General features: G+C 40.5%; 1 protein-coding gene across 2 annotated transcripts in view; it reads right to left on the bottom strand.

Annotated features, from left to right (window-relative positions):
• Usp45 (ubiquitin specific peptidase 45) overlaps nucleotides 1-12,670 on the bottom strand; it is a 61,991-nt gene that overhangs the window by 46,921 nt on the left and 2,400 nt on the right. The window contains exons 2-5 of one of the 2 annotated variants that reach the window (XM_028878005.2): nucleotides 11,351-11,460; nucleotides 8,976-9,148; nucleotides 7,584-7,687; nucleotides 6,227-6,327 (exon numbers count right to left, since the gene is read on the bottom strand). In XM_028878005.2, the coding sequence (XP_028733838.1) occupies nucleotides 6,227-6,327; nucleotides 7,584-7,687; nucleotides 8,976-9,148; nucleotides 11,351-11,450 (478 nt within the window). In that variant the 5' untranslated portion in view covers nucleotides 11,451-11,460. The remainder of the gene's footprint in view (nucleotides 1-6,226; nucleotides 6,328-7,583; nucleotides 7,688-8,975; nucleotides 9,149-11,350; nucleotides 11,461-12,670) is intronic. The other variant, XM_028878006.2, reaches the window with a different exon arrangement.

Raw genomic sequence — 12,670 nt, 5'->3', positions numbered from 1 at the left:
TGCACTGGACTCATTTCAACTGCTTAATGCAATTACCTAAACCAGTCATGTAGTAGTAATGCTAATTTGCCCATTTCTACAGCTGAAAGAAGTTTTAAGAAAAACTGTTTTCACCACAATTCCTCTACTTTCAAAGTGAATAGTAATTAATTCACCTATTCTCAAAGTGCAATTCCTAGTTAATCATCAGCCTTAGGAACATGTACTTATTTAGTCATATGATAAATGTCACTGATGATAGCTGGAATATCCACTTCTATCTCTCTTATATTATGAGTCAAATAACCTGTCTAAAATACAACAGTGACCATTCACTTCTCGACTGAAAACTTAACAGTGATTCTTCACAGTCCTAAGAACAAATCAAAAGTAAGAAGTCCTTAAACATCTGCTCCTATTTGATCCTCACCTCTCATCATCGTCAGCACCACCAAACCCATCCTTCCTGCTCTTTAGGCACCCTCACCAACAGCCTGTTTCTTCTCTCTCAAACACACATCCTTTCTCCTTTTGCCATATTGTAATTAAATAACTTTCCACTCTTGGCTTAGAAAGCAATTTTAAATCAATATCCTTGGCTCTTTTAGTCGAGGTTAGATACCATCAGCCCACTGTATCATAGCACCACACAGACAAGCAAACAAGAAGTGTGATGTCTCTACAACCCTTGTAATACCAACAGATAGGCAACAACAGTAACTGGCAAGTAGGTTCTTTCCATTCACTGCTTCGCCTTGAGCAGCTAGTGCATCATACATAGCATTTGCATAAAGTAGAAACTCAAACATAACAAAACGTTGGTAAGTAAAATAATTTTGATACTAACAGCCAGGGTTTAGGGAGGATGGAAATAACAAAGGTTTTCTGTTATTCCCTCAGCAACAAATGTTTACATTCCAGTTCGGTTTAATTCAGCAGGTACTACTGCCTAGCCATATCAGAGGCAGACAAAAATGTCAACTGGAATCCACTCCTCAAAGAATATGGATTTAGGAGATCTCTCTCTCTCTCTCTCTCTCTCTCTCTCTCTCTCTCTCTCTCTCTCTCTCTCTCTCTCTCTCTTTCTCTCTAAACACCAAGTGCGGTATGCTTGCTATTACAGTCTAACACGACTACACAGACACTGTATCTCAGAGAAAAGACAAGGGTGGGGAAAATAGACTAAGAACACTGAAGCAGTCATTAGGCTGAGCCTCAATGGGTAAGTAAAGCTGAAGACAGAAACAGACACATTAGTCGGAAGTTCTTCAATATGCCTGAAGACACCTTTCTCCTTGAAAGCCCGGGATCCCTAAGACCAAAAGTCCTTTCATAAGTCTAAGATGCTACTTTCACTCACTTGTCATTGTAAACCTGTGGGGAGTGGAGGAAGCACTGAGCCTGTGAGCTCCTAAGTGAACTTGTGTTGTTGATATGGGCATGGCATGTCAAGGACTCAATGCCTCAGCCCCATGGCAGTGGTAAAGCCTTCCCTTGGTGAGAGTCAAAGGGTTAGCAAAACCTTCTTCAGGGGTTTGTGTGTGAATGTTGATAGTGCGTGCACAAAATGTCCCACCATAGCCCCCAACCCCATGTTTACAGCTTGAAGCCTGCTCCTCTACAGACTGCTTCTCCCATTAGTTAAACCTATGTCCTTGATCCAGCTATATATTATAAACCTGTCTCCTTGAGTCAGCTGTCCATACATAACCCTTCCTCCCTGTTCAACTGGATGCTAGAATGCTTCCTCTCTGTTCAGTAAATACACTGAGCTTCCAGGCTGCTGGGCTTCTCCATCAGAGAGCCTAGACCACCCAGTCCCAGTTTTTCTGTGTGCCCATGTCCTTGTGTGAGCCCTTGCAGAGGCAGTCTAATGACTGGACCTGTGCTGGATGCACTTCCGATACAGGAGCAAATATGACAATACAGCTATTTTTTGCTGGGTGATGGTGGCACATGCCTTTAATCCCAGCACTGGGGAGGCAGAGACAGGTAGATCTCTGTGAGTTTGAGGCCAGCCTGGTCTACAGAGCAAGCTCCAGGACAGCCAAGGCTACATTAGAAACCTTGTCCAACCCACCCCACAAAAGTGTAAACAATACTACTCATTCAATTTTGAAAAGTATTTATCATTCCTAAAAAACAGTATTTATGTTAATTGTCATGGAGTTACTGATATTTCTCAGTGAACATTCAAACTTTTTAGTTTCACTTCTAACAAAGACTGACAGACAAGCCACATAACCAAAGCTCCTTAAGCCTCAAGCATTTTTGAAAAGTGCAAAGAGGCAGTGACATCAAACTTTTGAGACCCAAAGAGGGGAATGGGGAACTAGCCTAGATTTTCTACAAGTAACATTAAAGTGTTAGAAAGGAGGCCCTGCATAACTTGAAGTGTGCTTATGGAGCCGGTACTGGCTTTCTTCTCAGTGATTATTTTTACTTAGTGCAAAATCATAAGAATTTTTTAATATGATTCTTTCCTAAAGAATGACAGGCAACTGAGGAAATCTGGGAGCAGCGGAGAAGGCCCTCCCTAGGGAAGAGCACACCAACTAGTTGTTCAGTGACAAATGGTCAGCCCTGAAAACACAATACAAGTAACACTATATAGACTCAAAAGGTTATAATTGGGAATACATATCTATATACAAATACATATGCATTCAATAACAACTTATGAAAAGTAGCCATGAATTTGAAGGAGAGCAGGGAGGGGTTTGGAGGGAGGAAAAGGGAGAACTGTTGCAATTAATATACAATCTCAAAATTTTTTTTTGTTTTCTTACCCAAGCATTCTTTCCCTCCTACCCAAGCACATATCCCTTTGAATTATGGTATGTGGCATTTTATCTGTATAGAGGCTTCACAATTATTATTTAATAACTTCATGATCAAAGGTACTATTCTTCCAAATTCTTCCTTGATAACAATTCTCATATTTTATTTCCAAAGTATTTTCTTAAAATACATTGAAATGTCATACCAGAGTCTGACAGATTTCTTCCAACATGCCACTGGATCTTATTCAAAACCAAATCTACCTGAGAAATACTGTAGCTGGAACTTTTGGAAACCATGAATTCAAAACTATCTCATTGTGAAAGTATCCTTACTCTCAAACTCGAAGTCCTATTTCCTAGGTGCTACTCAAGGCTCCTCAAACACAACTAAGGATTAGTCTCCCACCACCTGAAGTGATTTCTTTTATCTCCATCTGGCCATGATTCATCCTTTGAGAGATCTGCTAAAAAACCAAGATCATCTATTACAGCTTTCCTTTTCAAATGAACACGCCTGCTTAGAAGTACCTGGAGGGCTCCAAACACCAATTAGAACTCCCAGTAAAGTCTTGTTATCGTCTTCATGTATGAGTGCTTTGCTTCATGTATCTACACATGTGTCCAGTGCCTACAGAGGCCAAAAGAAGGATCAGACCTCCTTGAACTAGAGTAACAAGACAGTTGTGAACTGTCACATAGGTCCTAGGAACCAAACCCAGTTCCTCTGCAGAAGCAATGAGTGAGTGCTGCTGAGCATCCCTCCAGTCCCTCACTGCCCTAAGGATTAGATTCACTACTCATCAGTCTCTAAAGTAGACCAGGAAAAAACAACCTGTGCTAAGGGAAAAAACGAGGCTACAATAAGCACCCGAGGTCACATAGCTAGTGACTGATGACGTCTGAATGTCAGGCCCCTGATTCAAAGCCCATGTTCTGTTATGGTCTGAATACCTCAGTGGGTTGAAGGAGAATGTCACACACAGATATTTGAACACTTGGTCTCCAGTGGTTGGCACCACAGAAGTGATGTAGCTTCACTGGAGGAAGTATGTCAGTGGGAGAGGGCTCTGAGAGTTCACAGCAGGGCCCCACTTCCAGGTCACTCTCTACTTTATGTCTGCAGTTGAAATTGTGACCTCTGGTTCCTGATCTTGCCACTTGCTTTGATGCTTCCTCCCCCGTGATGGACTCTTAATCTTAATCCCTCTGAAACTATAAGCCAAGATCAACTCTTTCTTCCCTAAGTTGCTTTTGGTCATGGCATTAGAAAAGTAGCTAATCCAAATATGAAACTCTCACTGATCTCTCCCATACTTGCACCCCAGTTAGTGTTGCTATTTGGGATGTCCTAGTAACAGAAACTTTAGTAGGGGAAGAAGTAGGTCACTGTGAACATGTCCTTGTGGGCTGTATGTTGACCCGGTCCCTTCCTAATTCACTCCCTCTTTCTTTCTTTCTGCTTCCCAGCCATCATGAGGTGGACAACTCTGCTGTGGCACATACTCATACTACGACGATGTTCTGATTCAAAAAACAAAACACAAAAAAGAGTCAGGTAGCGGTGGCACACACCTTTAATCCCAGCACTTGGGAGGCAGAGGCAGGCAGATCTCTGTGAGTTCAAGACCAGCCTGGTCTACAGAGTGAGTTCCAAGACAGCCAAAGCTACACAGAGAAACCCTGTTTGGGGAGGGGGAAAAAAAACTTACAGTGATGTTTGGACTCAACAGAGGTCCAGATCAATGGAAGAGGCTGATCATAGACAGAAATCTCTGACACCGTAAGACATTAAGCAAAATAAATCCTTCCCATAACTTTTTTTGTCACAGCAATGAAAAACTAAGATACTCCTCCCTAATATTCTTCCTGAAATTAAGTATTCAAGAATTCTGAACAACTGAATGGCTATTACACTGGCTTTATTCTTAGCCTTAGGGAACCTAAGGCAAGAAATGCAGAAACATAGTTCCCCCGTCACTGCTAGCATCAACTGACTGCATGTGTCCTTACCGGCAACAAAGCAAATGCAACGTGCAGTTCTCAAGAGACAGCAGGCAGGCCGAACGCAGTGCTGAAAACGCAAGGTCTTTCACCACAGCTCCCTGGGCTCCTGTCTCAGCAGAAATGGAGCCATGACTGGCATACCTGAGACAAAGCAGGAATCCTACAAATGCTTGCTGAGTAAGTTCAATAGAGAAGTAATAGAATCAACGATTTCCTTTGCTGTCCGGAAGCCCTCCTCCTCTGGCTTCTCCACAACTGCCTCTTTAGAGTAGCAGGTAGCTAACAAAGACAACTACACACTGGAATTCAACTGGAAACGACGGGGTTTTCTTTGTTTTTGTCCTGTACAACAACTAAAGGGTTGAGGATGTAACTTAGTGGTAGAATGTTTTCCTATCCTGCACAAGGCCCTGGGATCAAACCCAGCACTTTCATCATAACTATATTTTTATAAAACCTTTCAGTTGCTGGCAGTTCTTTTCTTCAAAGGCAGCTCAAAGGCAACCAAGGTAGCTCAGGGGGTAAGAGAACATACTGCCAAGCCTGATGACATAAGTCTGGTCCCCAGGACCCACATGGTAAAAAGGAAGAACCAGTTCTCACAGGCAGTCCTCTGAGCTCCCCACAAGTGTCCTGGAATGTGTACTCACACACACTGACTCTCCTCCCTCCATGTGGGTCCCAGGGATTGAACTCAAAAGCATCAGGCTTGGCAGAAAGCATCTTTACCCATTCAGCCATCTCACAGGCCCAAAGAAATGTAAATCCTTGAATATTTAAAAATTGGGGCCAGTAAGCAGACTGGTAGGCAACTTGATCCCTCAACAGAGAAGTCCGGCCTCTATCTGAGTAGCTAGGATCAAAACAGCACTGCAATTATGCAACACACAATATAGATAGCAGTTCCACAAATGTGTGTCAGGAACGAGTCCAGTGTGTTCACAAACATCATTCCCAAATCTTCACCACGTATTACTGTCAAGCTTCACAACACTCCTCAAAACAGAATTCTGATCCCAATTTGATCATAAGGAAACCAAGGAGTAGACGCCCACAGCTGATAGTACAGGAGACTAAATTTAAACTAGGACTCGTATATTTTACAGCTTGTGCTAGCTACAAACTGCTGTTTCTCATATTAGAAATGCACACACCTTACATGACAGTACAATGAGACTGCTGGCCAAGAATGTATGACAGTATTTTCACTCAAATTACAGACTGAGAGAAGTCCAGTGAAATCAAAGATGTGATTTGTTTTGTATTTGAGGTAGGTTCTCAATATATAACGCTGGAGGGCCTGGAACCTCCTATGTAGACCGGGAGAGTCTCAAATGCACAGAGATCTGCAAGTCTCTGCCTCCTGAGTGTGGAGGGTCAAACGTATTCTTTATGAACTCTTTATGCAAATTGTGAACCATATTTTAATCTAAATTGCTTTAGCAAATTGCTTAAGTTACCTGTTTGTGTTTTAGAAACATGTTTCTGGAGAAAATCAACTATCTGAGCCAAAACCTTCTTGTTACACTGTGTCAATAATTTTTCATTACATTCATAACACCTGAAAAATATAAAATGCAAGCCAATGTTATGAAGCACCTTCAGTAATTACATATAAGGTATCCACTTAACAATTCTGTCTTTAAATTGCATAGAAATAGGGAACTCAAAGGAGAAGATGGGCAAATAAACAAGAGACAGTTCACACAGATCCTCACTGTTCAAATTTTGCAGTTTGTCTTAAATGCCATAGAATGTCACAAGGCTTCAGGCACAGCAGTTATATAGCCCAACTTATATGTATACCCAACTCATGTGTATGTATGCGAGTGGGTGTGTTGGTGGAGCTTCTTTGGGGCAGTATCGAGTACACAGGAGGCAGAAGCAGGCAGATCTGGTTGAGTTCCAGAACAGCCAGGGTGAAGAAGAGAGACCCTGTCTCAAAAAATAAGACAAAACAACAACAACAAAAGTAGGGTCTCTCTATAAGGCATTTGCTGTCCTGGAACTTTCAATGTAGACTGGGCTAGACGGCACTCACAGAGATCCACCCGTCTCTGCCTCCCAAATGCTGGGACATCATCATGCCTGGTTTTGTTTTTTGTTTTAAGTCTTATTTATTTTTATTTTATGTGCCTGAGTATTTGTCTGAATATATGTGCACCATGTGCATGCAGTACCCTCAGAGGCCAGAAGAGAGCATCCAATCCCTGGGACTGGAGTTACAGACAGTTGTGGGTACTGGGAATTGAACCTGAGTCCTCTGGAAGAACAGCAGGACTCTGAACCACCTCTCCAGCCCTGTAATATACACTCTTAACCTCTGAACCATTTCTTTGGCCCCAATTTTTGGTCTTTCTGAGACAGAGTCTAGCTATAGAGCGCAGGCTGACCTCGAACTCACAATCACCTGCCTGTTTTCCCCCAGTGCTCTGATTACAGCTGTATAACACCATACTTGGCTCCAATAATATCTTAAAACCATCACTGCGTGGGTTAGAGAATCCCCGAACCATCCGAGTGCTTAAGAAATCTTCCTCCTCTTAGGATACTGGAATTCTGCATTAGTTTGTTACAAAAAATTCAACAAGACAGAGTACAAAGTACACATTTTCTTTATGGTACAAAGAAAATGTGAAAGATAAGTAGGATTTTTTTTTAAATATAAGCTTTACGTCCACGGGTAAAATTACTTTTCTTAAATTATCCCACAGATTGTATACAAGAGAAAAATGTATACATTGATATTACATTTTTATTTTACCTCATAAAGCTCAGTATTTTTAGCAGATAAAGTACTGGCAAAAGTTAACTTACCATATGGTCCACGTACTCAAGCTAATGACAACACAATGGGACTCAGTCCCAGAGCTCTTGAAGTGTCTCAGTGAATGCTGGCTTTCTGAATTTTTACCACATCCCTGAAGATGAACAAAATGTTATTTGTATGATTCACATATAAGTTTCTTTCAAATTGATCAAATCTTAAATTGTACTTAAGCAGGTTGGGTTTTAAGCAAGGGGGAACAGTTTCAAAGAGTAACATAAATTTTTACCAAATTTCATTATCTGTAAAGTAGATAACTTACTGTTCATTAAGTATTTACAGGGGATTGATTTCTCTGTCATTTAGGAATGCATGCCATTTGCTGTCCTGTATATTATATACTATGGGACACTGAGCATCCTGCTAACCCAGGGGTGCCCACCCCAAACATCTATTTCCCAGTCCTCCACCTCAAGCCCACTGAACATGGAAACAGGGCTAATGTGGTGAAATCCCTCGCTAGAGTCTAGGAAAGGGTCGTCTATCTGCAAAAAGAAAATTTTTTTTTTTTTATGCTGTTCCTTCCTTATGAGCTTTGGAGATTGCTGTATGACACATAATGCCTGAAGCATCCCTGGTATCTGAAGCCAGGAAGCTAGAGATGGCACAGTAAAGAAAAAAATAGAAGGCTTGATTTTGAAAGCTTCTTTCTTGTTAATTAATCACTAGCTCTGAAGCGGCTCAATTTCTGTATCTATCTATCTATCTATCTATCTATCTATCTATCTATCTATCTATCTATCTATGAGACAGGATTTCTCAGTGCAGCCCTGGCTGTCCTATAACTCACTCTGTAGACCAGGTGGCTTCAAACTCAGAGATCTGCCTGACTCTGCCTCCTAATCACAGGGATCAAAGGCATGCGCCACAACTTTTATTTCAGCAAAAAATTCCTTTTTTAGGGCTGGTGAGATAGATCAATGAGTAAAGGTACCTGCTGCCCATCTTGACAACCTGAGTTTGATCCCTGGTCATACATGAGGGTAAACAGAGAAATGACTCCAGTACGCCATCCTCTGACACCCACAAATGTGTTGTATGCACACACACACAAAGTAAATTAATGAAAAAAAAAAAAAGGTAAAAAGGAATGGAAAAAGGAATCCAAAAGATTACATCCATTTCCTAAATTTAAGAAAAGAAAGATAAAAACAGGTCTAGATATGAGAACAAGTGCATTAGATTCCTTTTCAAACTATTTATGAACTATACTATTATGATTACCTTCTAAACATAGCATATATTAACTTAATCCTAAACATTCCTAAGTCTAAACATGAAACGAATCTATTTTAAGGCCTATATCACCAGAAGACCAACTCATAGTAGGCATTAAAAAAAAAAAAAAAAAGAAGACAGACATATAAATAATACCTCCTTACCTGAAAACCACACTTGAGGCACAACCAAACATCGGAGGGAAGTACTGGCTGTCCATCACAGAATCTTCTCTCTTTCAAGCACTCTGAACAAACTGACCACAGATTCTCAGCTATTGCCTTCTTCACATGATTCACACTGACAGCATAACTGACGTGCTGGCATGTTAAACCTACTGAATAATATGGGGCAAAATGAAAACATTTTCTCTGCTAGGCGAAAGCACTACCATGAGCAAGAGTACTGGTTAGTTCATTAACTTGATACAAGCTGAAGTCATCTAGCAAGACAGAACCTCAATTGAGATATTGTCTCCATAGATTGGCCAGTAGGCAAGTCTGTAGGCATTTTCTTGATTAATGATTGATGTGAGAAGGCCCAGCCCACATGGGCAGTGCCATCTCTGGGCAAGGTGTCCTGAGCTGTATAAAAAAGCAGGCTGAGCAAGCCACAGGGAACAAGCCAGAATGCAGTGTTCCTCCGTGGTCTCTGCTTCAGTTCCTGCTTCCATGGTCCTGCTCTGACTGTTTGTTTGTTTTTGTTTTTTTAGTTTTTTGAGACAGGGTTTCTCTGTGTAGGTCTGGCTCTCCTGGAGCTTGCGCTGTAGACCAGAATGGCTTCGAACTCAGAGATCCGACTGCTTCAGCCGCCTGAGTCCCGGGATTAAAGGCATGCACCACCACTGCCTGGCTTCAGAATTCTTAATGAACATTCTCACATGACAAATTTTTTGTCTGGTCCCTAAATATCATTTATAAAAGCTTCCACTGTATGTAGAGACAAATGGCTAAAACTAAGCACAAATACAAAATAAAACTAAGCACAAATACAAATAATTATATTCTTCTCCTAAGAGCCCAGTTAATACTTACATGTCCCCAAATATCTGAACACTCAGGTATCTACATCAAAACTACATTTACAAAGCCACAACCATCTACTAATTAACTAGAAAGGTTAGTTGTGCAGCTAGCTATTATTAATTCTATTCAGACATGAATGTCATTCCTCACTAGGTATTTACAATGAAACACATAAAACATTAACTTTCCTAATTTTACATCAAGGGTGAACCATAAAAACAGACATGAAAGGACTAGTTCTGGGAGCCTAAGGAAGCAGTTCAGTTGAATGCTTACCTAGCATGCACAAGGCCCCAGGTTTGCGCCCCACTACCCCACAAGGTATAATGGCACAAGCCTATAATCCAGCACTTGGGAGGAAGAAGCATGAAAATCAGATGTTTGATTTAGCCTCAGCTACACAGTGAGTCTGAGGCTAGCCAGGGCTAGAGACCATGGCTCAAAAAAAAAGAAAGAGGAATTCGAATAGGAAGGACCCATGTCATTAAAGAAAGGAACATTTGGGGAAAGCTGATGAATGACCAGCCAGCCCAGAGCAACAGCTTACAAAATGTCAATACTTTGTATGAACTTTACAATTTAATATTCTAAAGTGAAAACTCATTCTATTCTAGATATCTTCTCCATAATCCATGGGATGGATTCTGACCAGGATAACATATATAATCTGATGCTGCCATTCAGATTTGTATAACTGAAATCATTGGTGACCTTAGAAATAAGTGGATGGACTAAAGATAACATTTTTGGGAAGATGTAAATAATTTTTCATTATATTTTTAAGTAAATCTCCTTCAGGTTTCTGTAAATTATATAATTATCTAAATTTCATATGATAAATAGGTTAAATGAATATTCTTGAATATAAAATTGTAATAGTCCAGTTTCCACAGTTTTTTATATTTAATAAGTAAAAACTAGTAATGTAACTCTGGCTGGCCTCAAACTCAGAGATCTGCCTGCCTTTACCTCCTGAAAATGTTGGGATTAAGGGCATGTACCACCATACTTAGCCTGGTGTGTTATATTTTAAATAAAATAAAAACTCTACATGGAAACCTTCTATTTTGCAAATGGTGATATAAAGCCAAACCTCCTTTCTTTCCTCCAAATTATTAAATAACAAGAATAGAAAACAAAGATTCCAAGTTCATTTTCAGGAAACACAAGTCTAGGTGGGCAGTGGTCATGCACACCTTTAATCCCAGCACCTGAGAGACGGAGGCAAGAGGATCTCTGTGAGTTCGAGGCCAGCGTGGGCTACAAAGTAAGTTCCAGGACAGCTCTAGCCATGAGAAAAGACAAAAAACAATATGACAATTTTAATATACTTCTAACTTAAAACAAAATCCCAATAACACCAACAATGGTTTTGTGAGGGGAACTAGGCAAGCTAGTTCTCAGATTTATGTAGAAAATGGTGAAAATAAAGTACTGAACGTATTGACTGAAGAGCATCTACTGTTCCTTCTTTACCCCAACCTCTCTCTGAGATATCAGACCGCACAACTTACCAGCAATGTCATCTGAAGAATCTTCGTCATGAGGTAGCAACGGTCTTTTATTTCTTTTGCCTTTCTCAGGTAAGTCTTTTGAGGGATCTTTTACCCGCATCTGTTATTTACTGAAAAGTTTAAAGAAAAATAACAATATTTTAATCTTCAAAATTAAACTTTTAGGTATTTAATGCACATTCAAATTTGATTGGTCTATAATTCAACAGAAGAAAAAGAAGGGAAACAAATCAGCTAAAATAAACCTCAAAAACAATGCACAGGACTAAGAGTACAGCTCAATGGTAGAGCATGCATGAAACCCTGGGTTCTCGCCCCAGCACTGCCATACAAAAAAAAAAAAAAAAAAAAAAGGTCAATACACAAACAGCACACTCCAACCACTCTGTTACAGACTGTTTTTACCACCCCACCCCCACCCCACCCCCGCCAAGTGTGTGAAAACCCCTCTGCAGAAATCTAATCCACAGTGTGGTAGTGCTTGGAGATGAGCCCTAACAAGAGTAGGTGAGAGAGCAAACCTGGCATTTATGTGAGGTAACAAGAAGAACGCCAAGACAACTAGACCTTTTTTAAATTGGGGTCTACCTTACCCTTGCTTGTAGCAAGGACAGACAAATCTGCCAGCACCTTGGGCTTGCCAGCCTTCAGTACTAACTAATATTAGCTGTAAAGCCACTCAGTGCACAGTTAAAAAAAAAAATTGCCCAACACTAAGACATGCCCCCTGCATGCATGATGTCTCAGAGGGGAAATTTTCATCAAGGAAATAAGAACTACTTCTTAGAATGGGCTCTTTCCTCACCCTGTCATCGATGCTGACAGTAGCAGCTGGAAGATTCACATTGGACCGGGGAGAGAAACTGTAAACCTAATAGTCAGGAGCCCTAATTGCTGCACTACCTAGTGGACTAGTGACAGAAAAATTAATTCCTGCTTTTAAGCTGCCATCTTTTCTCTCCAAGTTCTCATTATGAAAAATATTTTTAAAATCTACAAAAGTTAAAAGAACCATATAATGAGTACTCACACATTGTCTGGATCACACATATATTACCACTTTGCTGTATTTGTTTTATCTAAATACCAGTAAAGAAACATATAATTTTTGCTGTTTTGGTTTGTTTTTCAAGACAAGGTTTCTCTGTGTAGTTTTGGCTGTCCTAGAACTCAACTCTGTAGACTAGGCTGGCCCTGAACTCACAGAGCTGCCTGCCTCTGCCTCCAGAGTGCTGAGACTAAGGGTGTGCACCTACACACCTGGATAGAAATACACATTTTTTTAAATTTTAAAGTATGAGTAGGTCCATGGGTATGTGC

Source organism: Peromyscus leucopus, chromosome 2, assembly GCF_004664715.2.
Source record: "Peromyscus leucopus breed LL Stock chromosome 2, UCI_PerLeu_2.1, whole genome shotgun sequence".
NCBI lineage: Eukaryota > Metazoa > Chordata > Mammalia > Rodentia > Cricetidae > Peromyscus > Peromyscus leucopus.
This window is presented reverse-complemented; position numbering and strand designations above follow the sequence as displayed.